The 26,431-nt window shown below is 54.2% G+C and overlaps 3 protein-coding genes across 11 annotated transcripts in view; 2 read left to right on the top strand and 1 right to left on the bottom strand.

The window, feature by feature from the left end:
• The window catches only part of WDR91 (WD repeat domain 91), a 31,698-nt gene extending 26,032 nt beyond the window's left edge, over nt 1-5,666 (top strand). For all 3 annotated transcript variants that reach the window (XM_059171918.1, XM_059171917.1, XM_059171919.1), the window contains 4 exons: nt 92-200; nt 1,026-1,138; nt 2,332-2,529; nt 5,102-5,666. In XM_059171918.1, the coding sequence (XP_059027901.1) occupies nt 92-200; nt 1,026-1,138; nt 2,332-2,529; nt 5,102-5,266 (585 nt within the window). In that variant the 3' untranslated portion in view covers nt 5,267-5,666. The remainder of the gene's footprint in view (nt 1-91; nt 201-1,025; nt 1,139-2,331; nt 2,530-5,101) is intronic.
• A 1,206-nt stretch (nt 5,667-6,872) lies between these two features.
• CYREN (cell cycle regulator of NHEJ) lies at nt 6,873-24,491 on the top strand. 7 transcript variants are annotated; one of them, XR_009353004.1, is made up of 7 exons: nt 6,873-9,325; nt 10,427-10,703; nt 11,552-11,627; nt 12,542-13,509; nt 20,188-20,267; nt 20,397-20,592; nt 23,968-24,491. XR_009353004.1 is itself a non-coding variant. In XM_059171929.1 (4 exons), exons 2-4 carry the CDS (start codon nt 10,483-10,485, stop codon nt 12,794-12,796), a joined length of 552 nt encoding a protein of 183 aa, XP_059027912.1. In that variant the 5' UTR covers nt 6,873-8,278; nt 10,427-10,482; the 3' UTR covers nt 12,797-13,539. The 7 variants fall into 7 exon arrangements, 5 of the variants coding, with proteins under 5 accessions (XP_059027912.1, XP_059027911.1, XP_059027913.1 ...); XR_009353005.1 differs by lacking the exons at nt 6,873-9,325; nt 10,427-10,703; nt 11,552-11,627; nt 12,542-13,509; nt 23,968-24,491 and adding exons at nt 14,978-15,117; nt 15,503-15,610; nt 16,184-17,548; nt 17,766-19,438; nt 21,335-21,465; XM_059171929.1 differs by lacking the exons at nt 20,188-20,267; nt 20,397-20,592; nt 23,968-24,491 and having other exon boundaries at nt 6,873-8,278; nt 12,542-13,539.
• TMEM140 (transmembrane protein 140) lies at nt 13,000-14,924 on the bottom strand. The gene has a single exon (XM_059171927.1). It carries the CDS (start codon nt 14,922-14,924, stop codon nt 14,370-14,372), a length of 555 nt encoding a protein of 184 aa, XP_059027910.1. The 3' UTR covers nt 13,000-14,369.
• Nucleotides 24,492-26,431: the final 1,940 nt, after the last annotated feature.

The raw sequence follows: 26,431 nt of genomic DNA, 5'->3' as shown, positions 1-26,431 counted from the left end.
CAGACAGAATTTGTCCTGAATATTGAGTTGTTATTCTTCTACAGTTTCAAATTTAGTTGTATTTTTTGTTTGTTTTTGTTTTTTTAACTAGCTCCAGTTCTCTCTGGACCCCGAGCCCATTGCCATCAACTGCACAGCTTTCAATCACAACGGGAACCTGCTGGTCACGGGGGCAGCTGATGGTGTCATCCGGCTGTTTGGTAAGCAGCTGTGCTCGTGGCTGTCTGGTCCCCTCCTTTAGTGGCCCAGAGAGGAGAGTTGGATTTTTGCTAGCTGGACTAGAAGCTATTGCAGAAACTCACCCAATTCACGATGCTCGAAATAGAGCTTAATTTTGGTCCAAGTCAGCTCTTTTCCAAACCTCTGTAATCAGCCCCCTTGCACATGGTCAGTGTCCGTGGGCCTGGGAGTGGTGGGGCTTAGCAGTCCTTGAGTGTGGCGCTGTGTGGTCTGAGTCCTGTGGCTGGAGTGAGATCCAGGAGGACACATGAGACAAATGGTGTGCCTTCTGCTGAGGGTGGCTGGTGCCTTCTCCTAGTGAGACCATTAGACCGGTGTGCAGTGGGGTTACCGTGCGCGCTGTTGGAGGAGCCCAGCTTCATGCAGGCCCACCCTGGGAGACTCTGGAGTCTGGGAGGGAATGAGGGACCAAGTCTGGATGAGCCCCCGGGCGCCCCGTGGGACCTTACAGAGGCCTCCTAGGAAGCATTTGTTTGTCTCCCTAGACTTGTGTGCCTCCCAGATGAGCTCAGGCTCTGGCCAAGGATCCTGAACCTCGTGTTTGACCCAGGGAGAAAAGCTTCAACTTCAGAATTGTTGAATCACTGCTTAATACACCGGAGGAGAGAATTAGTGCACTGAGAGAGCTTTTTGGCAGGGCTCAGCTCTGGGATGCCTGTAGGCTCCAGGAGACCCTCTGCCTCCAGAATAGATCCAGCCCTTGGGGAGGAGGGCCAAGGTGCCTGCCATGGGCGAATCCTCCCCGGGGCCCTGGCGGGGGTCTCAGCGGCATCTCATCCCCACAGATATGCAGCAGCACGAGTGCGCCATGAGCTGGAAGGCCCACTGCGGGGAGGTCTACTCGGTGGAGTTCAGTTACGACGAGAACACCGTGTACAGCATCGGCGAGGACGGGAAGGTAGGCGGGATCCGGATTTCCACCTGGAACGCTTCTTCCTTTGGCTTGAGATTCCAGAGAGCAGCAGAATAGCATGAAGACTGAGATGAACCCTGCCCGGGCCCTTCACAGGCTCTCTGACCTCAGGGTCCCTCTCCGCCTCAGCAGGCCATCCATACAAGGGGGCGGTCATCGTCACCAGTCTTGGGACCGTTGTGAGGTCTGAACAGGTGTAGTGGGGGTTGGTGATGAGGAAAAGGGAGAGCCCAGCCTCCCTCCAAGTTTTAGCGGAAGTGACTCCTCCCACTCTGGGTGGATGCGGGATTCAGATTAGGACCCGTGTTGAGCTGGCCGAGGAGGTCATCAGAGGTCACAGCGGGGTGTATAGAGTTGCTTCCTAGAGGCCACGTGGTTAGGCCTGAGTGGAGTCAGAAAGCCCAGTAGAAAAAGATAAAAAGTGAAGATCAGTGCCCCCTTGTGTATTCTTTCTAGAAGGACACGTTCAGATCCAGGAAAGGGAGCTGGGCTGGGAGGCAGCAGGAGAGGAGAGAGGGAGACTTGGTTTTCGGGTATTCTACCTGTACCCTTGGATTTTGTACTGTGTACCTGTATTCCTCACTGAAAACTGTAAGTTCAAAGTAGATTCTGCATTTGGAAACTATGGGGAGGGATTTTTAAGGTAAAGCTTGACTTCTGTTTATTTGAGTAGGAGTCTCAGTGAAGAGGTGGTCACACAGCTTGTCCACGGTGTAGACTAAAGGATTATGTACCCCACAAGCCATGAAGCTAGTTTATAACAGTTCTGCTCATGTTCAATTGATTACGCTGCTGAGGCGGTGGGAAGGTAGTTGGAATTATGCTCTCTTCTAAGTCGGAAAATCCCAGTTGGGTTCTAACCCTAGAAACAACAACAGTAATAATAGCGATCATGTGGTGCATCCCCCCAACCCCCCGTTTGAGAGATGGGAATCCATGCCCGGGCAGATGCCCACCCTTTCCCTCTCCTGGAGTCAGGCCAGAGAGAGTTCAGGTCTTCTGTGAAGTTGCGGGCTCTTTCTGAGATGTTGTTTTCTAAAAAAATATTTGAATTGTATTGGGAAAAGACAGACCCAAGGGTCACTGCACTGCCTCTCCTGGTGGCCTGTTGGTGCCCCTGCGTCTGGCCTGGGCCCCCGTGGCTGAGCGAGCCCTCAGCCTGTGCTTCCTGGTTGCAGTTCATCCAGTGGGACATCCACAGGAGTGGCCTGAAGGTGTCCGAGGACAGCCTCCCCGCCGACGCCACCGGCCCCTTTGTGCTGTCGGGTTACAGCGGCTACAAGCAGGTTCAAGTGCCCCGGGGCCGGCTCTTCGCTTTTGACTCGGAGGGAAATTACATGCTGACGTGTTCTGCCACAGGAGGCGTCATCTACAAGGTACCTGGTGGGGGCGGAGGGCCTGTCCGGGTGGGCAGAGAGGTTCTTCCCTGGAGGTGTGGGCCAGGGCCAAGCCGGCTGCATGTGCAGAAGCCTCTGAGCCGGGGGGGATGGTGCCTGCAGCCTCGGGCTGCAGGCCGGGCAGGGCAGGGGGGCTGATCCCCAGCTCGGGGGTGGAGACAGGACGGAGACGTTCGTCTTTTTCTCTGCTTGTCCATTTGCTGTCATTTGACGAGATTCTGGCCCTCCTCCGCTTTTGTTCCTTGGGCATAATATCTTATTAGAGAAAATGTGAAGAAGCAGAAGCGTTGGGAAGTGTGTTGGTTTGGGGGGAACGTGCCGCACACGGACAAGTGCTTCCGTGGTCTGCTTCAGTGACTGATCTGGTATAGGCTTATTAGCTTCCTGGAGGTCCCCTGGTCACAGACATTACAGCTCGTGCCCAGGGCAGAAACCGGGGGGTGTGGCTCTTCACACCAGCATGGAAGTCATCCACGTGGGGTTTGTGCCTCAGTTTATGTGCTTGTTTCAGTTCTCATGACCGAGCTTCTCTATTCATGTACTTTTTTGTACAACTGTCTGCAATGATAAACCTCATCTATTTTACTAGTATTACCAGACAGACTAGTGATGGGGATTTGAGTTGTAGTCAAAGCATGTTTGTTTTTTATTTTCTTTAAAGATTTTATTTTTTTGTTGAAGAGTGTTCGTGCGCACATGCATGAGCCGTGGGGCGGGGGCAGAGAGAGAAGCAGACTCACTGCTGAATCAGACTCCTGCTCAATCCCAGGACCCTGGGATCATGACCTGAGCTGAAGTCAGCCGCTTCACTGACAGAGCCACCCAGGTGCTGGTCACTACACAGACCAGTTCTTAGCCTCCGTGGCAACTCTTTGCCTAATGGTAGTGTTTATACAGTGTGTAGGCATGGAGTCACAAGAATATTCTCTGCCTGGGGGCTCTCCGTGCCCCCGTTACCCTGGCTCATGGGTCGGTGGATGGCACGTGCCCTGGATGGCAGCTGCGTGCAGGTGTCGGGTGAAGCAGTGTGAGTGCGCACGGGAGGGTGTGATCCTGCTGTCGTGGGGTCACACTCAGGACCAGCAGCGACAGGGCAGGGTTCTGAGCAGAGGAAACTGGGCAGGGGCTGGGCCTTTGGGGGGAGACCTCTGCGGGGTGGGGGCTGGTCCGTGGATCTGAGGCCTTCAGAGGAGCAGGAGGTGGGGAGGCCAGTGAGTGAGTGAGGCCGGCCTTGGTGTCCCACGGGGATAGAGGCAAGTGAGAGCGCTGGAATGGGGGAGGGAGGCGTGCAGAGGTGGCGCGTCGGGAGCCGCCTCGGCTGTTGGTCCGGAGTGTGGCACCACGGGTGATCCAGGCTTGCCATCCCCGAGGCTCCCCTTTTCCACAGATGATGATGCATTAACGGCTCTTCCCTTCTTAAAATTAGCTCTGTAATTTCTTGTAATTGCTATTAGAAGATGCTATGAAAAGCTTTCTGTCTGCAAGTTTAATTGTATTTTATTATTTAAAAACTGAGTTTGTTAGCCTGTACTTTGCTCTGTGTATGATTTTTTTTGTGTGTTGTGTGTATATTTGTGTATTTTTAATCATGAGCCTCGTCACTTGTTATTTGTCCCACTCAGCCTTTGTCATCTGTTCCAGTCAGCCTTTGTCATTTATCCGAAGGGCCTCCTCCTCTTCTGTCCTCTTACAGCTGGCTGGGGATGAGAAGGTTCTAGAATTCCATTTAAGCCAGGGTGGCTTCTGTGGACTGACGATTTGCTGTCAGATTTGCTCTGTAACCATTTAAGGGCTTGGAAGATTTCCCTCTGTCTAATTTTTGAAATGCCAGTTATGGGGTCTAATTTCTTAAGGAATATAATGAACTTTTTACAATCTTTAAACGATCTATGATTTTTTTTAAGATGTTTTCTCCATGAGGGCCCAGACTGCTGTTTCCTGCTCATGGGTGTTTTCTTTTGCTGGATTGATCGTTATTAACTGTGCTCCTGGCTTCCCCTTCCTTGTTCCCTTCTGACTCTCATCACTGTGGACTGAGTCCCGGGAGGCTGGTGCTGCTGGGCGAGGGAGAGCCCTGCTCACACATCCTCAGGGCGGCCGGCGTAGCACTGTGCTGGCTGCTGTCGGAGAGGACCCACAGCCTGCCCTCCAGCAGCTTGCCTTCCAGGGGGAAGCAGATGGGAAACAGCAGGGCATGTGTGATCGCAAGCTGGAGCACAGTAAGCCCAGTAAGAGCAGATTTGGGTGTGGTTTGGGGAGGGTGCAGAAGGCACCTGCCCACAGTGAGTTAAAGGTGGCAGAGAGAACATTCCCTTGTCTTTTTGAGCAGATTTTCCACCTAAGACAAAGGAATGACTATAGTCGGGACAGTGAAGGCATTTCCTGGCACAAGAAATTAAACCGAGGTCTTCTGGGAGGGAAAGATGGGTATGCGTGCCCGGGCACTTCCTCATGTTGGGGCGGCAGCCCCCAGACTTGAGGCAGTTTGGTGGATAAAGTGGCTGTGTGTGTGAACAGTGCCTGCTGACGCCTCTTCTCTCCTGTCTTGCAGCTGGGTGGGGATGAGAAGGTTCTGGAGAGCTGCTTGAGCCTGGGCGGCCACCGAGCCCCTGTGGTCACCGTGGACTGGAGCACGGCCATGGACTGTGGGACGTGCCTCACTGCGTCCATGGATGGCAAGATCAAGCTGACCACCCTGCTGGCTCATAAACTCTGACGGGACCACCCCCACCCCCGAGGGACACCCACGGAGGCAATGTTTTCCTGTTATCCTGGGGGAGTGGAGTGACGGGACCCGAAGGCAGAGCACTCTGCTTCCTGCTCCTGGCCTGTGTGGAGACTCCTCAGGGAAAGACAGTCCAGGGAACTCTGGCTCTTTCCAGCAGCAGAGACCGGACAGGAGCCACACTGAGTCATGGCACAAGTGCCCCCAGAGACCAGCGTGCTGGGCTGCGCAAGGGGCATGCTTCAGGCGGCAGGGACGAAAGTTCAGAAAGCAGGAGATGCAGCATGATGGCTGCTCTCTTGGCCTAGGAGGGAGTGACAGTATTTTGTATATATTTGCTCATTTTTCCTTTTTTTTTTTTTTTTTTAAAAAAAGAATATTCTTGTGGTCACCTGGTATCTCTTTCTGGAACGCGTACATGCAGCAGAGCGTTTCCTTTCACCCTTTGCCCTTTGAGAGGCAGATGTTCCAACAGGAAGCTGGTCAGCTTCGAGCTGAGGCCCTGCGTGCCAGGTGTTGCCAGCTGTGGGGCTGAGCCGTGTGGAGGTTTGCTTGTTGCTTTGCCTTAGAGCTAGGTGTCCTGTCTCCCACCGCCGGGCTAGGTAAGGTTTGTGCTCTTCCTCTTTCTTTGGGCTGCAGTCAGGGAGTCATAGTGTTCCTTTTCTTCTGTGCATTGGTGGAGTTTCTCGAGATGAGGTTAGGGTCTGAGGCCTCTGACTCCAGCTGCCCCGTCCACCTGGGTGGGTGTCCCTGTCCCTCTGCCACTGCGGCTCTGCTTCTTCTGTCTCCTTCACATCTTTGAGGTGGACCGGAGCCAGCCGCCAGCGCCCTCTGCTGGTGGACAGTGAGAGGGCGGGAGCCAGTGGGCCAAGCTTGCTTTTCCAGGGAGGCGGGCAAGGGGTGGGTCTCCTGCTCCAAGGGCTGACAGAGTGGCCTTGGTGCCCAGATGCTCCCAAGCGCCATTGTAGGGCCTCTTTGGGCTCCACCCCAGTTCTGGTGGTGCAGGCATAGGGGGGTACTCCAGTTACCTACCTCTGGAAAATCATGAAGTTGGTACGAAGGCCTTGGCTCCCATTCTGTTGGTATTTGCAGTGAGAGTAGGGGTTTATGTGGCTCAATTATGGGAGAACAACAGAGACTGATAAGTAGTTACTTACACATTTTTACCGATTTCTACCTTGGTAACCCTCTCTTCAGATGAAGAAAACCAAGACTTGTCCATTTACAATTGTCCCCGTCTTCTGCACTGAAACAGCAAATAATCTTCCCCACAGATTCTGTAGGACATTTAAGAAGCTGTCATGTGTTTCATTTGAGTGAGAGAATTCACTGTTTAACCTCGAAGTTTTGTTTCAGTTTCTCTTTATTACCCATTCTCTTCTCAATATGGTCTCCACAGCTACCGGAATGTCTTTAAGGATTGCAATGAAACAAAGAACTCCTGAAAAGCTTTGTCTTCTCTCTTTTCCTTTATGTTCTGGGCTGGACATTCACCTCCCTTTTGTTTTGGCTTTCGCTTGAGATTCTGTGGGGTTCCACAACACACTGCCTGAAAACACAAAACAAAACCACAACACTGACTAAAAACAAAACAGAAAAAACCCAAATCCCATTCACCTCTGACCTTTTGAAATTAGCAAATACAAGTGGCCAAACCTGCCCTCTCCTGGCCCGTTTCTCTCCAGCCTTCACTCCATCCTGAGTGCTGGTCAAGCCACATTCATCCTGGCGTTCCTCCCTGGGCCACCCAGACCCTCCAGGATGAGCTTTCATCCTGCGGTCAGTCACATCAAGACTTGAATTTCCTTCTCCTTCACAAGAGCTGCTCGGCACCTGCCCAGAACCCCAGCAAGACTCCTCCCATTCTTTTGGGCAAGGGCAGGTTATGGGGAAGCTGTCAAGCCAGTGTAGCTCAGGACCACCCCCCTCCCCAGCCTGCATATCTGGTATGTGTGTGGCTCCTGGCTCTAGCCTGGGCTGCTTGAGAGCCTCTGCCTTGCTGTCCGAGCTCTCTGCTCTGTGCTTACTGCCTCTGCCAGGCCTGGGAACATGGCTTTCAAAGCACTTTAGCTGTTGACTTCAGCCTGTCCAGATCCCACAGCTCCGGCTTTCTGTTCCCACTTGGACTTCTCTCCCTTCAAACAGAAAGCTGCTCGTGCAGATGCGAAGGTTTCCTGTTCCTCAGACCTCATATTTCAGCCGGTGATGGGAAGAGGTTTTAGGGAGACAAATACGGAGTCAGCGATTCCACTAAGAATAAGTATTTCCTGTTCCTTTATTCACACAACAAAACAATGCTTCACCAGTTAGACCTGGGTTTGCCTGGCTCACAGCTTGAGAGCAGAGGACCCTGGAGGTCAGCAGTTCTAATACTTTTCGCAGAACCAGAGAAGCAGGGCCTGCCCAGTGTTGCCCTCCGGAAAAGACTGGAGGCAGAGTTCAGGCTCAGCCTGCAGCTAGATGACCCTAGTGCACAATGGGTTGATTTTGTGACTTGAAACCATGGATTAATCTCCTTAAGCCTTGATTGAGTGAAACATTCCCGGCCCAGCGGGTGAAAGCCCTTTAGAAACCCCAAGCGCCACACAACTGGAAGAGAGCTTCAGGGTCCTGACTCCCCAAGCTTGGGCTGGAGCTCCCCTGTTGTGCACCTCTTGGGTATGGAGGGTAATTACCATTAGCGGATTTGTTATAAATCACAGTTCAAAGGGCTGTCTTGATAATGGCACATTTTGGGGTCAGTCAGTTCTGATCATCCTTTTATCTTGAAGTGCGGCAAAAGAAGGTTCACCTGTGACTGCTTGTGCTTGTGAGTTTTGTCATGTCTGTGACCTGGAGGTTTCTTTGCTGTAAGCTGAGTTTTGATTTTAACTAAAACTAGATGCTAGCTCCACGTGTCCCCGTTAGTGCTCCGCACCAGGCTGAACACAGACCACCGAGGACACCTGGGAAGCTTTGTGGAGCTCTTGCTCGAAGAGGGAGCCCCTGGCCACCGATCTGAATGTTGAGTATTAGTGACACCTACTTCCTTTAAGATGACATATGAACAGGCTTTCTTTTCCTGCACCCAAGGGGCTCACCTTGTCCCCCTCCCCCTGGGATGTGGAGCCCCACCAGGGAGAGTTGACCTTGATCCCTATGGGAATCCTGAGCTTTAAAAAAGGCAGACCCTCCTCCCCCATCCTAATTTCTCCCTTGGGGGGCCCTAATAAAGACTGCCTAGCAGACCTCCAGTGGAGCCGTGTTCGGGGACTGTTAAAGAAAAAAATATTCTATTAAATAGAAAATCATTCGTGACACTTGTTAAAAACATCAAGGCAGACTTTATTCAGGGGCGGGTACTACAGTGGGGTTTTGTAGTAGGGGAGAGCCATCAGTCTTAACTCTGGATACAGCCAGGAGAAGGGACTTGATAGCTAAGGAGCAGGGTGGGGGCAGTGGATGGAAAGTTGCTAAGAGGAAACACGAGGAGTATGGAGGGTCGAGGGAGGAGGGCTCTGGCTAAACTCAGCGCTAGGATTCTTGCTGAAGGCAAGCTCAGTGATCAGACATCACCTGGAAGATGGTGAAAGATGAGGAGCCCGCCCAAATGTGAAGGCAGTCAGGATTGGGGCTGGGGGGTCCTGGCTAAAATGGCTTGGTAGGATGCTTGCTAAAACTGCACAATGCAGAAGGAGGCAGGGACGCTCCAAAGGCGGGGCCTAGATGACAGCTCAGAGGAGCTGCAGCCCAGTTTGGTCCGGGAGAGACGGTCAGGCCGCCGGAACGCAGGCGAGTCCGTGTCTGGCGGGGACGCCCACGGAGCGAGCTGCCTGCAGGGGGCGCGCCGGCTCTCCGCGCGGGCAGCGGCCGGGGCCGGAAGTGCCGAGGCCGCGCGGGGCGGGGCGGGAAGCCCCGGCGGGAGGCTCGCGCCGGCCGGCCGGAGCTCCGCCCTGTCCCCGTGCCCCGAGCCCCCGGGCCGCGAGCGAGCGTGCGGGCGGACTCGGTCCCGCGGTCAGCCAGGCGCCGCGTGCAGGTCCACGTGCCTCCCCTCCACTCTCGCCCCCGCAGGTTGGCAGTCCTCCCGCCGCGGCCGGGGCAGCCGGGGCGGTGCAGGGTCCCCGAGGCAGCGGCGGGCGGTGGCTTGGGGGGGTGCCGAGCGCATCCCGAGCGTGCGGGGCTGGGTTTCCCCAGGTAGCGCGGGCTCCTTCCGGCTTCCCGGCCCTCCCCGCCGGGCCTCTGCGCTCCTTGGAGCCCCGGCAGCGTGGCGTCGGTTAGGCACAGGGTTTGGCCTGCCGGACCCGGCTGCGAGCCCTGGCTGGCCATTTCAGACTTCTTTGAAACCTTGTGCACATGCAGTCAGTTCCTCGTTTGTAAAATGGGTTTGATAATAACTGCCTTGGGGTCGAATGGATGTCGCTCCTTAGTTGTGGGAACGACTATTACCTTAGCCTGAATTCTGACAGCAGCGGGGCACCTTGGCCAAGGTCTGTCCTCTGGCCAGACAGGTTAGGATGACGTTCTGCTTGTTTTTAAGTTGTAATCAGCCTTCTAGATGAACAATAAATGATTGTGATTCAGAGAGGGGTCCTTTATTTGTGGCTGACCCTTTTTGAGGCAAACTCTATTCCAGTAAAGTCCTCCCTAGGCGGAGCCCTGAGCTGCTTTCAGGGTTGGCTGGCAAGTGGAAGGGTTCAACTTGTACCCTTTGAGCCCCAGGGTGGGGACTGAGCTTTAGGGGGAGGGGAGAAGAGAGACCGTTAGATGAGAGGCTGCCCTTGGGTCTTTGGGATTCTCCCATCCCGGAGCCAGCTAAAATCTGGCCAGTCAGAAGTACCTTCGGATTAAGGGAGGGGGTGTTGGTTGGTTGGTTGATTCAACCTTCCCAGGGATCAAAATGGACTTGGGGTTCTCTGTAACCACACCAAGGTAGAGGAAATGGAAAGTCTGGATTTGGGGAGATGAGGGAGAGATAGGTTAAGGGTAGGAGAGGCAGGGCACCCTGGGGTCAGCAAGCATCTTGGATGATAGGAAGAAGGAGAGTGGCCCGTCTTAGTGTCCTGGGCCCTGCTCTTTGCCCCGCTAACCTGTGGCCTGTCCTGACCAGTAATTACAGTGGCTGACGGGAAGTATCCTAACTTCTTAGAATTCACTGGACTTTGTTCTTTGTAGGAATTGCAGTGTGACTCCCATGCAGTGTGACACACAGACCTGAAATTCCTGGTGTGATGAGAGTGGAGTTTGCTGTCCTGAATTCGAAACGCAAGTCATTAAGCCTGGCCCCTGACTCTTCTTCAGGAGAGAAAAGAGAGATGGGAGACTTAAAATCTGGGGATAAAAAGAGGGTCCTTCCCACATGGATGACAGCCCAGGAGGCCGAGAAGAGAAAGGTGGCAGTGAAGACCCCCAAGGGGAGGAGACCGGCAGCTCAGGGGGCTGCCACAGCAAGGTGGGACAACTTCCGGCTGGCGTTCCCGAGAAATCAGGAGAAGGGAGGGCTTGGGGGCATCACAGTTGCTGGGGCTGAGCCTTCCGGTGCTGGTGGAGCAGGGAGGTGGGTGGGTATTTCAGCCTGGCAGAAACCTCTTCAGCTCGCAGGTGCACGGTCTGGGGGGGTGAAGTGGGCCCACCCCTCACAGGCCCCGGCTCTGCGGGTGCATCTCCCCAGCCAGGCCCTCAAGGTTCAGCTCCCAGGTGGTGCTCCCCTCTGGCGTGTACACGTTAGCCAAGTGCTCAGAGATGCCAGTTGTCCAAAATGCCACTTTCTTCATTTGCACCAAAAATTGTGACCCCCCAGTGGTCAAGCTGAGTGGACCAGGGTCCAGTCTCCCGTGGGCGGATCTTCAGGGACAGACAGAGGAGCAGTCACTGGGCCGGTGTGTAGTCAGAAGCTGTGGGGGCAGCTATTTGAATGGTGGTAATTTGGGGGAGCCTTCAAGCTGCCAGGAAGGGGGGGGTCCCTGCATTCTCCTAGATTGGGCACTACAGTGCCCCCTCCTTGGCTTTTCCTTTTCTGTGCTGTCCTAACTGACCCACATCCCTTCTGACTTACAGTCCTGTTCTGTGCTCATGGGTGTAGGTGGGCGTCAGTCACGTCTTGGCCTGATGATCTGTTTGATCAGCTGGTGTCGGTTGTGCGGGGGGCACTGGCTGTCAGGAACTGGCCATCATGCCCTCCTTCAGACTGGAAGGCGGCAGCGGGTGGGGAGGCCTAGGGACAGGACTCTTTCATGTTCTTCCCTCTCGTGAGACCTGAGACCCATGTGTCCCCATTCTAGCATTATGACTTCCTTTCAGACTTGCCACAGCGAGGACCGTGTACTGCATGAATGAAGCTGAAATGGTAGACGTCGCCCTGGGGATCCTGGTTGAGGTAAAGTCAACTGTGTCTCTTCTTACTCTTGGGACCAGAAACTGGACTGGGCCCTGGTGAGAGGCAATAAAAGAGACATCCTGCGTTCTCAGGTGGCCTTGGGGACCCCTATCACCTGTCATCCCATTTCCCCCACCTGGCCCTTTTCTAGCACTTCTCTCAAGGTCGCGCTCCCCTTGGCCTCTCCCCGTGTGAGGTGGGACTTAATGTTTGGGGCTGGACACCTGCGGAGGGAGCAGCCGTGGGAAGGAGAGCTGCTGTGTCTGGGCTGACTGTGCTGGCGGGTGGAGGGCACGGGAAGCCTTGAACTACTTATGTTCTCTGCAGGGTCTCAGTTGGGTGAGGTGACTTCGTACCATTGTACTTCTCCTTAGCCCACAGCCACCCACGTCTCCTGGCTTCTGAGGCAAATAGTAATTGTACCGCCTTAGTGTTGTGTAGTTGACGGGGTACTTTTGTAAGTTATTGTCTCATTTAATCCTTGCCATCACCTGGTGACCATTATTTCAGATATTATCCCCATTTTACGGATAAAGAAGTTGAGGCCCAGGGATGTCTCCTTAGTTACACAGCCAATAAGTGACAGAGCTCATGCCCACATGCAAGTTTGTATCCCCTGCTCTTTCCATTCTGTCACCCCTGCCTTTCCAGATGTTTTTCCTGTTTTTCTTTTCCACTCTGGTATTCCTCAGGCCCCTGCCCACGTCTGTCCCACATTGGTCTTGACTTGTACGGGAGCTGTGGGGGCCCGGAGGGAGGGCGGCCGGAGGAGAGGCTCTGATGGGGGAGTGGGGCCTGACCCGGTCACACACTGGCTTCACAGTGGCGTCTGCCTCGCCGATGGATAAACCCACACATTCACGTGGGAAATAACATAACGTCTGTTTTGCCTGTCATATCTCCTACTCCCGCAGGCCCGGAAACAGGAAAAGCCCTTGGAGTCTCCAACACTGGTGGGCGCTGATAAGCCAGAGCTGTCCCCAATCCGCTCAGCGTCGTCACCAGGATCTCCTGGGAGTAGAAGTGAGGATGAAGACATCGGGAAAGACGCCCTTCCTCCAGGCCTTAGCCCTCCTCAGGGGCCCCCGGGGTCTGACTCTGCGTGCAGCGGGAGCCCTGCGGACGATGAGGACATGTTAAAATACGTCAGGGAAATATTTTTCAGCTAAGGGACAGACTCCCCAAGACTCTTACACAGGCCGCTGGAGGAAGCTGGCTTTCCCTCCCGGCCCGGGACCTGCCCAAGGATGCCGACGCCGCCCGGCCCTCCCCTCCCTGGGCTGGCAGATGCACCGCGGAGGGGAAGCCCAGGAGGCTCTGGGCCTTGGGACCTGTCACGCCGAGTGTGTGAAAAGGAGGAGCCAAGATGAGCTTCTGTTAGAATTTCTCTCTGCACTGAGCATCCTCTGCTCGGAGGGTCTGACTTTATTCACTTCCCAGGTTCAGGGAAAGGTGGACATGGGGGTCACACTTATTGGAACCAAAGAGTCAACTTAGTAACTTTGAAAGAAGAAAGAGTACGGCTGCAAAGTTCCCGGGAAGCCTGACCGTTTCGTCAGCGTGATCTTTCCCTGCAGAGGAAGCTTGTTCTGAACCGGGTTCCCCTCACCTGTGCAGCCCGGGAGGCAGGTGTCCCGCCCGCGGTGCCCTGCTCGGCCTGGGCTCCGGACGGGAAGGCCTCTGCCCGCCGCACTGCCGCCTTCTTCCCCTCGGGCGGCTCAGCCTCGGCCCCGGGGCAGTTGTGAAGCAAGAGTGGCCCGGGAGTCCTCAGGAGGCGGCGGACCAGATCCCGCCGGAGTCAGCATTTCTGTCTCTGTTCGGGGTGGCTCCGGACAGGCGTGGAATGGGGCTGTCGTTCGCTGTCGGGTTTTCGGCTGTGCAGGTGCGGAGAAATACAGTCCCCCAAGGCGAAGGTTGTGCTTTTATCCTTGGTGCAGTTGCGGTGGAGGAGGGAAGAGGGAGGTGCAGCCTCTGTACGTCCGTCCGGGGTACGGCTCCGTGCGCCTTCCTCTCCTGCCCTGGGATCTGGCGCGTTCTGTTCCCGACTCCCAGGGCACGTGCGAGGAATGATTTGCCCACTGCTGCCCCGTGGCATCTGGCTCAGGTCCAGGAGCCTTTCCAGGAGAGCCCTCAAAGCCTCCGAGGCTTCTGTTTGTGCCCACGGGTTCTGTCTGCGGTGAGTCCCTCAAGGGGTCCCTCCTGGGCCTTCGGGAGCGGTATTGGGAGAAGGGCTCCGCACGTCATACCCCGGAGCTTGCTAACCAGCGCCCCATGGGACATTGAGGCACGCTCTCTCTCTCATAATGTTCCCCGTTTGTTGACATAAACCTTTCCTGGGTTCTAGTCTGATATCTGGCCAATTACCCTGGCAATCAGGCCTCATGAGGGCAATTCTCTCCCTGTTCTCCTGAGGACAAGGTACGAATGGCTTGCTCAGATCAGTGTGTTAGAGCAGGAGTTCTCTGGACAAGGAGCTACGTGGTCTGGGGGTGTCCTTGGGAACCTCAGAAATCCCACAGGAAGGACAACCCTGCACAAAGGTTGTCCCACCATTGCTGCCTCCTGGCCTTCTGGACACTGGGTACTCCCCTTTCTCTGGGGTGGGGCCCATTTGCTAGGGCTTGAGATCAGCATTCCCTATGAACCAGGCTGAGAAGACACACTAGCCCCTCAATTTTCTGGCACCTTCTCTGAGCATGGTTCAAACTGAACTCTTGCAATCATACAAGCCTTTAGATAGAACTAGAAGCTGTCCAGCTTGCTCTTGTCCTCCGCCCTCTGAGAGAACATGACTGTGGCCATAAGCAAGAGGACAAGTAAGGCCAGGGCAGTGCCCAGAGCTAAAAACCCAGGCCCCAGGAGGGAGAGCCTGAGCCACTTCCAGGTGTAGGTGAGGAAGAGGCCCAGGCCACCAGCCAGCAGCAGAGAGGACATGGCCAGGAAGCCCACCACCAGCTGCCACTCTCCCTCGCTGCCGTTGCGCCGGGCCAGGAAGAGAGGCAGGGGGACAAAGAGCGCGAGGACCAGGGCCCCGTACACACCCAGCCTGGCCAGGGCCAGGCCGACCCGCGGCACGCCCAGGGCCTCCAGCTCAGGGAACTGGTGGCACTGCAGGGAGCTAGTGCCCTCGTCCCACAGGCAGAAGTTGTAGAAGCCGATTCTGAGGTTGGGCCAGTCCGCGAGGTTGCCAGCCTTCCAGAGCAGAGCGTAGAACAGCAGGGAGATGACCACCGCCGCGACGGCCAGGAGGCCCAGGAACAGCAGCTGCTCACTCCGCCTTGGCCCAGGGACGGTCATTTTCTCCTGCCCTTCGCGCGGCCGCCTTCCTGTGACCTGAGGGAAGTCACATCCGTCAGGGCCCAGTCTCCCTCCCGGCGTCCTCACAAGCTCACGTTCTCCCTTCTGGAATTCCGTAAACACCTATGGCAACCTTCCTTCCAACCCCAGTGGAAGAAGAAGTTGGAGGGAACCTCCAGGCAGGACCCACTCGGTGAGTCCTCAGCGGCCTCCCTGGGCCGAGCTCAGGGGAAGCCCCTTCCCCCACCCCGGGCAGCTGGGAGGGCCTGACATGGGCTCACTGAGGCCCTCTGAACAGGGGCTTGGCTGCACTTCCGACACCACAAACCACTGGAAACGTCTGTGAGGGGGTTTCTCAGATCCTGACGAGGGAGGGCTTGGCGGGGGTGAAGGAGAAGCCAACAGGTCCTTGGGGGCCTGAAGAGGGGCACAGTGCTACAGGCACAGGGATCCACGGGTCTCAGGGCAACAGCGGCACCACCGGGAGCTGGAAGAACCACCACCAGTGGGACCCCGACCAGTGCAATCAGAACTTCTGTGGCTGGGGCCAGGCACTGACTGTTCTGGAAGCTCTACAGCGTGCCCTCATGTGAGCTGGGATTGAAGAGCCCTGCTCGATGTCCTGTCCGGTGAGCCCACCAGCCCTGCGCTGGGAGTCCGGACGCGTGAAGACAAGAGGCCACCTGGTAATGCAATCACACAGTCCTACTCCCTACTTTAGACACTTTCTAAAGTGTCTACCGTTTTTTCCTGACAACAGTAATTCTAGAAATCTTGGAAAATAATTTTTAAAGAGAAAAAATATAAAAAATAGCCTTTTATCTCACCACATACATAGAAGCACTGTTAATTTTCTACCAATATTTTGTTTCCTATGTGCTGGTATATTTTTAAAATAATCATACCGGTTGACCATAATGATCTTCTCACTGGATACTGTGAACCTGTTTTCAAAGCTGTTAAGTAGTTCTCAAAACCATGACTAATGGCTGCGTATTAGCTCCTGTCATAGATTTATCCGTGCCCCTGTCAGACAACTTGTTTCCATTTTTCACTGTTACAAGTGATAGTCAGGGAAGATACTTGTAGGATTCTGGTTTTTCCTTAGGCTAGATCTCTAAGAGTACGGTCCCTGCGTCAAAGGCAGTAATATTTTTTAGTGATTTTATTGCCCAGCTGACCTGCAGAAGACTTAAATGCAATATACACCTTCCTCATCGTGTTTTGAAAAATCTTTTCAAACCGTGTTTACCTCAAAGGACCCCTCCAAATTGGCCTCTACAGCAGTCGTCTGCATACAATACCTTTGTGTTTGCAAACACCGGAATGACGGCCCAGAGCTCTGGAACTCAATGCTGCCGGCCTTAGAAGACACCAGGTGCTGGGGACAAACCAGAGTGACATCCAGTGCCAGGGACACTGGTGTAGCCGGAGGGTAGCGTCTGGAGGGTCCCCGGGGAGGAGCAGCCCCTCCCTCTTTCCCACAGCTGACTGGAAGGAAGGGGTGTCTGACCACATCCCTTATTTGTTTTGCAAGAACAGAAAGTGCCCAGAGGGAGAGAAAGGACTCGTACTTGGGAACAGGATATGGGGCCGGCCTGAGGGAGGGGGGACTGTCCTCGTGTCCCTGGGCCACTGCACCAGACACCACAGACTGGGCAGCTTAGAAACAGCAGACTCGGCTCTGGAGGCTGGGACGTCCGAGAGGTAGGTACTGGCTGATTGATGGCTGGTCAGCCCACCTCCTGGTTCATAGACGGACATCTTTGGCTGTGTCCTCACAGGATGGAAGGGACAAGAGAGCTCTCTGGGGTCTCTTGATTTTCTTCGGGGGGCTCTTCCACGAGGGCTCTGCTGTGAATCTAATCACCTCCCAGAAGGCCTCACCTCCTGATACCATCACTCCGAGCTTAGGCTCCAACATGTGAACCTGGAAGGTCACAATCATTCACTCTAGCAGGTGGCTGCCTTCAGAGGACAAACACGGAGAATAAAGATTTATCAGCAACTCCTTTGGCAGAGAGCGGGGGCCACTGCCTGGGGGTGAGGCTGGGGCCCAATAGAACAGAAACATCAAGCTGTGAGGGCAATGAGGCTTTGAGCCTGTGAGCACCTGCACACAGGCCCCCCGCCCATGGCTTCTCCAGGGGAGCTCGGAGATGGGAGAGCGCAGGGCTATCCCCGAGGGAGGAGGCCCCCTCCTTCCCCCCTCCTTCCGTAGTGTGTACTGGGATACTGGGAGGCCTGAATTAATGAAAACTGGAGGCCGAGGCCGTTTGAATGCAGTTGGAGCTTTGTGCTGTGACAGCAAGACTTACCAGGTAAGATAAAGGTGTCTTTAGGCCCGGTGTTGTGAGATTAGCATAATGGGGGTTCTCACCAGTCTGGCCTGAGGTGTAGAGGGCGTGGGGGGTACGGGACAGGGGGAGGCAGGGAATCCCCAGCAGGAGGGTGTTTTGTATGGTTTGGGGTATTTAACAAATGCTTGTAAAAACCTGTATCTGTGTTTTTAGTGGGTTTAGGTATCAGGGTGTGGAGAGGATTTCCAGGGCTGGAACCCTGATTTGAACAAGTGTGCTGCAGAAAGTGAGGTCTGACCTGCCTCCGCTGCCTTGGACCCAGAGGTGGGGAGCAGGGGTGGCTTCATCTGAATGCTCCCTCTTGCTGCCCCTGTTTCCGGCCATTACACATGGGTTAAAAAAGAAATCGCTATTATTAAGCATTTTCGACTAGAAGACAGCCCCGCCCCCTCCATGCCACAGACTTGGCCTCTGGAAGGGGTGGGAGTGCCAGCCTCGCCTTTGTTTTTGATCTCTCTCTTCCTCAACTGCCCTTTGGTAGGTTCTCAGCCGAGAGAGAAACAAACTGCAGCTGGGAAGCCCAGAAGTGGGTCTGCGGAGAAGGTGGTCGCCCCTGGCGTCTCTTCTCCCCCCGTCACAGGCGCAGAGTTCAGTCGCAGCTCCTTCGCCTGGAGTTCGGGGTCACGGCCCCCTGGTGCCACTCTGAACTTGCACTTCTCTCCGAGGGGGGGCCTGCTCCCTGTGCTCTCCACCCTTGCTGTGCTCAGGCACCCCCCACCCCACTGCTGAAGTCCGACCCTGCTTTCTGCCTCTAAATCCTCCGGACACCGGCTCCCTCTAGTTTGCTCTCCGTTTTGTCCCAAATGTGGGGTGATACACACTAGGAACTTTTGAATGAATGAATGAATGAGGAAGGGAGGGAGGAAGGGCCCTGGGGCATCCGTTAGGAATCTCAGGCACGTCTCCTAACAAGCCAGCAAAGCTGCTTGAGGTGAGGGGCGGGCTGTGTTTGGTGTCTCGGCCCCCGGGGTGCACAGTGCTGGGCCTCCTGCTGCTCGTGTCCTGTGTCCTGTGGGACACTTGGACAGGCTTCAGGACCTCGTGGACTAAGGCTGGAGGCTGGTTCTAGCTTCTTTGTCTAAACGTCTCCAAATGAACGCAGATGGATGTTCGGCTGCAAAAGCCTGTGGCCCTCTCCTCTGCTGCACCAGGAGCCCATCCTAGCTTTTTTGGCCTTTAACGATCCTAGCAGTCACATTCTCGCCGCCATGAGCTTTTTCATTCCCTTTCACAGTAAGCCTTGCTTCCTTCAGAGGGGAACCCAGCAGACTGCTGAGTCACTGCTGCTCTTTTTTAGCTGAACTTTTCCCCGTTTATAATAAAGCAATAGATGCCGATCGAAGAAAACTAGAAAAATATGCAAATGACTAAAAATCACCTGTAACTTCAGATTGAAGAAACAACTCTTCTTAACAGCACATTTCCTTCCATAACATTGTTTTACACAGTTGGGCTTGCGTAAATATGTTTGTATCCTGCTTCGTAAACACCATGATAGCACGAGGACATCTGTGTAGGTTACGTTGTTCGACATTATTTTGTCAGACTAGAACTAATGCTGAGGTGAATGGGGGTGAACCACCACCTCCTGCCATGGGCACTTGCTTCTCAAGACCACCGAAATGTCCTCTCCTGAGTCGTAGAGTCAAAGGAAACCTTACAAACGGTCCCAGTCCCTTCGTCCCCTTCCACAGAGGAGGGTCGGTAGCTCTGGTCTCCATCTCCGGAGCGTGCTTGGCCCCTCTCTGTGATCCGCTAAAGGACCCGCAGCTTCATCGACACGGACCCCGCACTTACTTACGGCTTCTCTATTGTCCCTGCTCTACTCATGGCTCTCAGTATTACATTTTCATCTTGTGCCAATGATCGAGATTCCCACAAAACTCCCTTCTCCTCTATTTTGTCTTATATAAAAACAACCAAAAAGACCCACCCTCATCCTTTTTTTTTTTTTTTTTCAATTCGTTCTTCCTGCCCACAGACTCATGACATCCAGTACGCAGAGCAGTCATTCCGCAGAGCTGGGGCTGAGGGCTCTCACCATCTCCCCGATTCCCACCTGTCCCCGTCCCTCAGGACGCCCCGAGGGGGCCTCACCGAGCGCCCCTGCACGTCTTTCATGCCCGATGACCGTTTGTCCAGCACCCGCGGGAGGTCTGTTCTCGCTAGGTGTTCAGTGAGCCCTTGGAGTGTGGCCCACGGTGGGTCATCGGGAACCCATAGACAGTGGCCCCTCCAGGAGCGTGCGCCCTGCATTCCGGGACCTCCGACTTAATCCCCCAGGAACACTAACCTCTGCTCTCCCTGGGGGGTTGTGCGTCTTCTGGAACGTGCTACGAAGGGTAACTTTGCTACCAAGGGTGCCGCCTTTCGTGGCAGCATGAACAATCACCTGGCCTTCTTCCTGCTCCTTTAGGAACCGGACGTCTCCTACTAGTCTTGCTCCCTCCCCACCTCCCCCCACCACCCCCCAGCTTCCACTAAGGTGGCTTCTGCTGTATTTTCCAAGAACTTGAGGCAAGTCAGGGCTCTGACACTTGCTAGTACCTCTGTCTGGAATGCTCTTCTGTTGTCACAGGTCTCCCTCCCTCGCCTCCCTTGGGTCTCTGTGCACCAATGTTGCTTTCCCGGGGAGGCCAGACCACTCCCCACTCCTTGCATCTTCACCTTGACTGCCCCCCCCCCCGCCCCCACAGCAGCCTCTGGTGCTCCCGGGGCCCCTTGCCCGCCCTCTCTGCAGCCCTCTCCCATTCTCAACCTTTTCTCGTCACAACCCCCACTCGGATGTAAACTCCATGAGGGCCAGGACTCGTCTCCCGCTCATTTTCATGTATTCCTAGTTAGCTGACTGGCTGTTTATCTACCAAAAATCTATCTTTCACTGTTATGTCTCCAACCCCCAGGGCCACCAGGCACAAGGCAGACACTCAGCGACCGAGGGACATGTGAATGACTGAATGGGCTGAGGCAACAGCACACCGAGGTGATCAAACTCCCGGCCATGTTTACTTTTCCTGCCCACTCCTCTGTCCTGGTTCTCCTCCTTCTGGCCCTTGTGTTCTTCCCATTTCCTAAATGTGGGCTCTCTACAAGAATGTCCTCTCTTTCTCAGATCTGTTCTCTGAGCCACCAGCTTCCAGAGCTGAACACGGAGAGGAGGACGCACGAGATGTGGGCACAGCTGGGGTCAAGGGCAGTGGCCCCCGCCCCCCACGCCTGCCCAGCACAGCCAGAGCCAACGGGACTGCCCGGTAGAACCTGGACGGTATCACTTTGTTGTCTGAACAGAAGCTTGAAAGAGAAAACAGGTGGGTTACTAGGTGGTTATCAGTTAAAAATTCACCTCCCGGCCTTCCTGTTCATTAATGATTTAAGAAAGCTGGAAATGTGTCCTATTTCCTTTGGCAGAGAAAGGAGCGAGCAGAGCTTGCCCTGAGAATTCTCTCTGGTCAGTGGAAGGCGTAGAGCAAGCAAATCTAATTTGGCTGAGACCTTGCTCGTAGTTAGAAACAGACCAGCATCTCGGGGGCATTTACTCTGAGCGAGCATGGGGAAAGTACTGCTTTGTTAAGTTCTCACAAGAGCCCTGGGGGAGCCGCTCTGTGGTCCTGATCTCCGTTTTCCAGAGGAGAGCCTGAGGCTCAGTAAAGGTCAGGCACTTCCCCATTTCCCCACTTCCCCACAGCAGGTGGATGGTGACATCTGTCAGGCAGGTTGGTCGTCATCACTGTGGAACCTGCCTCCCCCCAGCCCGGCACGAGCCTGCTGAGGCCCGGGGTGCACCATTGTCCGTGTTTGTCCTTCACGTAGAGGAGACAACGTGGGCTAAGGCTTCTGGGCACAGACGTGGCAGCTGCGTGTCCTGGGGTCAAATCCCAGGCTGACCGCTTACCATCTGTATTACTTAACATCCCAGGGCCCGGTATTCTCATCTGGAAAATGGGTCTACTAGAACTTATTTTGTAGACGTTGTAGGAATTAAATGAGGTGAATTTATCTTCAGCATGTGGAACATTACCTAGTAAGTACTATTTTAATTATTATTACCAGAGAGAGGAAATGGAAACTCCTAGAAGTTAAGCCCAGAGCACCACAGCCCGGCAGCGGTCAGACACTAGAGGAGACAGAAGCAGAGCTCCCCCCCGAGGACCTGCAGTCCTGGAAGGGTCTTCAGCAACGTCCCTGTGTGACGGGGACGTAGAGCCGGCCCACCCCGGCGCAGGTCTGGGAGCTTGGGCCTGTGGTGTCGCAAACCCCCACCCCCACCCCAGGCCGGGTGAGCCACGTGAATGGAGAGCGAAGCCAGGGAAGTTAGCAGAGTAAAGCCCGCCAGTCTGACAGGGGAGGAGCTTAGCTGTCGGAGGAGGGGGCCTGGCCCGACTAAGGCCCCTTGGGCTGAACACAGGACCAGTGTGTTCACCGCTGGGGTGTGGCCCTGACAAAAATAAAAAGGGAAGAAGTAGGGGAAATGTGTCATATTTCCTTTGGCAGAAACACGAGCCCAGGTTCTTAGTTTTCAAAACTGGGCCGCAGTGGTGCCTCCCAAGTGTGTGCAGTGCGGGCCAGCTGCCTGGGGTGCGGAGGGGAGAGGCCCCACAGTGGCTTTTTACGCAGTGTGCGACATTCAGATGTCCTTTATGCTGCGCGCCAATGAAAGCAGCTTCGCCCACAGAAATGGGGCCAGAGCACGAGACTGCACTTGGGGGTCAAAATCATGGGTCTGCAGACCCCCATGTACATAAGCTGCTCGAGTAGGCCGCATCTGGGGTTCCAGCAATGCCACCTGGCTCTTGGACCATCTGTTTTGCTGCTTATTCGCCCCTGCAAGCAGATGATCCAGCTGGGAGCAGAGGTCAAAGACAGTTCTGAGAGCGAAAAACTCCTTCTGAAGGCGTGTGTGCCTGCGCCTTGGACCCGCCTGCATCTGGTGGTTAGCAGTGGGGCTCCGCAGCCGGTTGATGGGAGGCTAAGACTGGGGTTCACCAGACCAAAGCAGAGGGCCAAGGCGAGTAGTACTGGAGACTAGGGCTGCCGCTGGCTGTTGGGTCTCCTGCCTGGCCCTCGCCTGCAATCCCGTCATGAGAGCCACAGCCCCCCTCCTACTGAGGGGGCCAAGGTTTCTCCTCTTGTGATGCCATGAATGGCATATTCTGGATGGTTCCCTCTGTCACAGGCCCTGTGGAATCAGTAGCACTCTGGGCAAACCAGGGGCCTGGATTCACTGAGCTCACTTTCTTGTTGGGAGAAAAGGCCAACAGTAGACTTTTAAAAAATATAATGGTAACTTCTGGAAAGATTTGGGAAGGAAACAAACAGGGTGAAGTAAAGGAGAGATGGCGGCAGGAGGAAGCCGTTAGCCTGGATCAATGGCTCAGGGAGGGCCTGCGTGGGGAGGAGACATCTTGGTTTGAGGCCTGAGGGACGTGAAAGAGCCCTCTGGAGTCTTCCAGAGCCTTCCAGGGAGTGAGGGCAGTAGCTATAAACACCTGGTTGGGAGACGAACAGATTTCTAGGGCTGGGGTGCCTGCAGCCCTGTGACAGAGGAGAGGGGACGAGACGAGTCTGGACAGGTGAGCTGTCCCCAGTCCCTGAGGGTCTTGTAGGCCAGGGTGACAAGTGTGAATTCTATCCTTCTAACCAAATGTTCCCTTAACTCACATCCCTGTTCCCCCAAACCCAAGGAGCTTGGCGCCCAGATGGCAGGCAGACCTGGGATTTGGGACAGACGGAGTGAAGTCCTGGGATTACCTCACGCACATCCTGCCGGCTGGGCCTTCGGGCAGCACCCAGGCCTACCTGAGTGCGGTTACACCCCGGGGTGGGGGCGACAGAACTAAGGCCTAGACCTTCAGCTTTGCAAGAGGTCTTTAGGGAGTTGGCTGAAAGGATGGTTAAGTTTCCCAAGAACTTCACCCGAGTCTTCTCAGGGCAGGAGAGGGTTCTTCCCTGGGGAGTTTGTAATACATATGAAAGAGCTTCAAGCCAGGCACAAAATAACCCTGAGAAAGTAAATCACCCCTAAACTGTGTAGCCAATGCTGTGGGGCCTCCCCCTCCAGCCTTCAGGGCCAGATCTGGGAGCCTGAGAAAGCCGGTCTTGGCCTGGTCAGACTCGGGGCTGGTGTGGATGGGCTGCCTGAGCAGAGAGCCGGGGCTGCGGCTCCTTCTGGCCCTCCGCCCTGGGGAGCACCCCCATGGCCCCGCTGTGGCCCAGTAGACAGACGGCAGCTCCCCTCACAGAAGCACTGGGCGGCTGGGGATCCCCTCCCAAAGTCTGTTGACGTCTAGGCTGGGGGAGACCCCAGGGATTCCTTCATATTGCTGGGCCACGACATGGAGGCCACAGCGGGGCCCAGCCCGGGTTCTAGCCCAAGTCAGCCGGTCTGGGAGGCACCCGTCAAGGAAACCGAACACACACACACACACACACAGAGCACAGTCCCCAGTGCGCTTCTGCCAGCTGGCCGTACCCAAAGTGGGACCGCAAAGTGGGACCTCCCAGCCAGTCGTGCCCACGGCTTCCCACACTGCTCTTTTCTCGGCCATCCGCTCCTGGCCCCCAATCCTACACCAGCGCTCTGGGCTCCACGAGGCATTATACTCCCCCAATCCACGGCTCGTCGTCCCTCACATCAAGGAAGGGTAAACCCATGACTGAACGGTTTTCATTTTGTCATTTGACAGGGCTGAGAACGCCGAGGTGCTGTCAGCCCCGGGTACCAATCTCTGAGGACTCTCAGTTCTAATGAGAACGCGCTGTCCGTGGATTCCAAGATCAAACCTGCAGGCAGGTTACACTGACTACATCACTTGAAGATGTACCATTCTGATGGCCACGGCAGGCTAGAGTCAGCGAAGTAATCCCCGGATCCAGTTCCCAGGTGGATTCCTAGACATAACAGGGGAAATTGGATCCCAACCCCCCAAATGGTAGCCCCCCAGGGGTACTGGGAGGGACTGCTGGAAGCAGGAGTATCTCAGAAAAGCCGCACGTAGGAAGTTAATGTGTGATAAAAGTGGCATTACAGGGGCACCTGGGTGGCTCAGTGGGTTAAGCCGCTGCCTTTGGCTCAGATCACGGTCTTGGGATCGAGGCCGCCTCAGGCTCTCTGCTCAGTGGGGAGCCTGCTTCCCCCTCTCTCTCTGTCTGCCTCTCTGCCTACTTGTGATCTCTGTCAAATAAATGAATAAAATCTTAAAAAAAAAAATGTGGCATTACAGTTCCATGGAAGATTTCCCATTAACCAGCACTGGAGCCGTCAATGAGCTAACTGAAAACAGAACAAAACTGGTATAAGTCCTTGTCTCACGCCACAAACCGAAATAAAATTCACATGGATCCAAGCGAGACATGTAATGAACAGAAGGAAAGAAGAAAAGCTCTAGAAAAGGGTGAAGATTTGATCTACGACTGAGAAAGAACACTTGGAACTTCAAAGCAAATTGAAATGACAAAAAAAAAAAATTGTACGGACTTAACCATATGGGAAGATACATTTCTATATAACATCATAAAATGACAAGTCAATGAGCATGGAAAATATCTGCAATAAATATGAAATTATTACTATTATGAATATACCAGATGTTCACACAAATAAGTAAGAAGAACAACCCTTGTACAGAGGGACAAAGGATATGAAGACGTTTCAGAAGAGAACTGCTGATAGGTCCGTGTAGCTTTCTACACTCTACCTAAGGTGCGGGAATTTCCCTCAGCCAAACAATTCTCGTGACATCAGCTGGTGTCCTATTTAACTCAATTCTGACACCATCTATCTGAAGAGTGTCAGGTCCCACTGGCCAAGGGTTCAGTCTCCTAAGCGGCCCCACCCCTGCCCCACCCCCCACTTCAGAGGAGACTTCATGACCTTGCCCCACGGATGACATCACTGGGCGCTGGGCATGGGTGACCGACTCCAGCTGGTCTGCCCCCCCACCCCCACCCCAGATTGTGGGGTGTGGCTAAAAGTTCCCTTCTAATCCCGAGGTTGCTTCTGGGGCAACCAAACCCCATCTGTAGAGCCCTGCCGAAAGTCAGGTCATTAACATAAACCCAGATGTGGTTGAAAGGGGTTGTTAACGGGTGAAGAAGATACCTTTATCTCTATGGTCACTTATGAAATTCCAAAGGTTTTAGGAACTCTGTGCCAAGAAGGGGAATAAAGACCAAATATATATTCTCCTTATGTAAATCACGGTATCATTCACTAACATGAGAAAAGTCTATACGTTTTGTAATGTAAGCAAAGATATGCCAAGTTAAATAACCTAGGAGTTTCCCCATCAAAATTGCAGGTGAAGGGGCGCCTGGGTGGCTCAGTGGGTTGAGCCGCTGCCTTCGGCTCAGGTCATGATCCCGGGGTCCTGGAATCGAGTCCCGCATCAGGCTCTCTGCTCAGTGGGGAGCCTGCTTCCCTCTCTCTCTGCCTGCCTCTCCATCTACTTGTGATTTCTCTCTGTCAAATAAATAAATAAATAAAATCTTTTTAAAAAAAAATCGCAGGTGAAAATGTTGGTTGTCGCAGAACGTATGACAGATGGTGAGAATGGTTAAACAGCTGTGCAGACTTTCTAGGAGGCAATTTGGCAATTTGCACCAAAACCCCTAAAAATCATTCTTTTTGGTCTAGTTGTCCCACTCAGGAGTTTATCCTATGGCAGCAACCAGAAATGCAATCAATGATTTATATACAGGAACGTTCATGGTAGTTAGTATTTGGCAAAAACCAGGAAGGAACCTGAATGCCCACCATGGGAATTAAGACACATCACAGCAACAAACTCTGCCGACTTTAGAATAAAGGGGCCGCCTTTGATTCAAGTCACGTCTAAAATCATATTCTACAGTACGACTGCAAGAAAGAGACTCAGGAAACATTCTCGCCGTGGGATCCGTCTCTGGATGGTGGCATTATGGACAATTGCTCTCTTTTTGCATTGAAAATATTTCCAGAATTATGTGTTGTATTTATGTAAAAGTGAAACTTAAAAAACAAACATAAACAACCTTTATCATTCGGTGAAATAAGGCAGGAGTTGGCTGAAAAGAACACCGAGAAAGAGGAATAGGTACAGAATCCAGTCTAATGAAGAGTCTCAGGTTAGGGCTTGGGGAGGAATGGGGGATCAGGAGAAGATCCTGAGA

The sequence above is a fragment of the Mustela lutreola genome, chromosome 4, assembly GCF_030435805.1.
Source record: "Mustela lutreola isolate mMusLut2 chromosome 4, mMusLut2.pri, whole genome shotgun sequence".
Lineage (NCBI taxonomy): Eukaryota > Metazoa > Chordata > Mammalia > Carnivora > Mustelidae > Mustela > Mustela lutreola.
This window is presented reverse-complemented; position numbering and strand designations above follow the sequence as displayed.

Excerpts from the sequence above, each read along its gene's own strand:
- TMEM140 (XM_059171927.1), bottom strand. The coding sequence starts at position 14,924 with ATGACCGTCCCTGGGCCAAGGCGGAGTGAGCAGCTGCTGTTCCTGGGC.
- CYREN (XM_059171929.1), top strand. The coding sequence starts at position 10,483 with ATGAGAGTGGAGTTTGCTGTCCTGAATTCGAAACGCAAGTCATTAAGC. Across the intron at positions 10,704-11,551 it reads CAGGGGGCTGCCACAGCAAG|ACTTGCCACAGCGAGGACCG; the intron begins GTGGGACAACTT and ends ACTTCCTTTCAG. Across the intron at positions 11,628-12,541 it reads CCCTGGGGATCCTGGTTGAG|GCCCGGAAACAGGAAAAGCC; the intron begins GTAAAGTCAACT and ends CTACTCCCGCAG.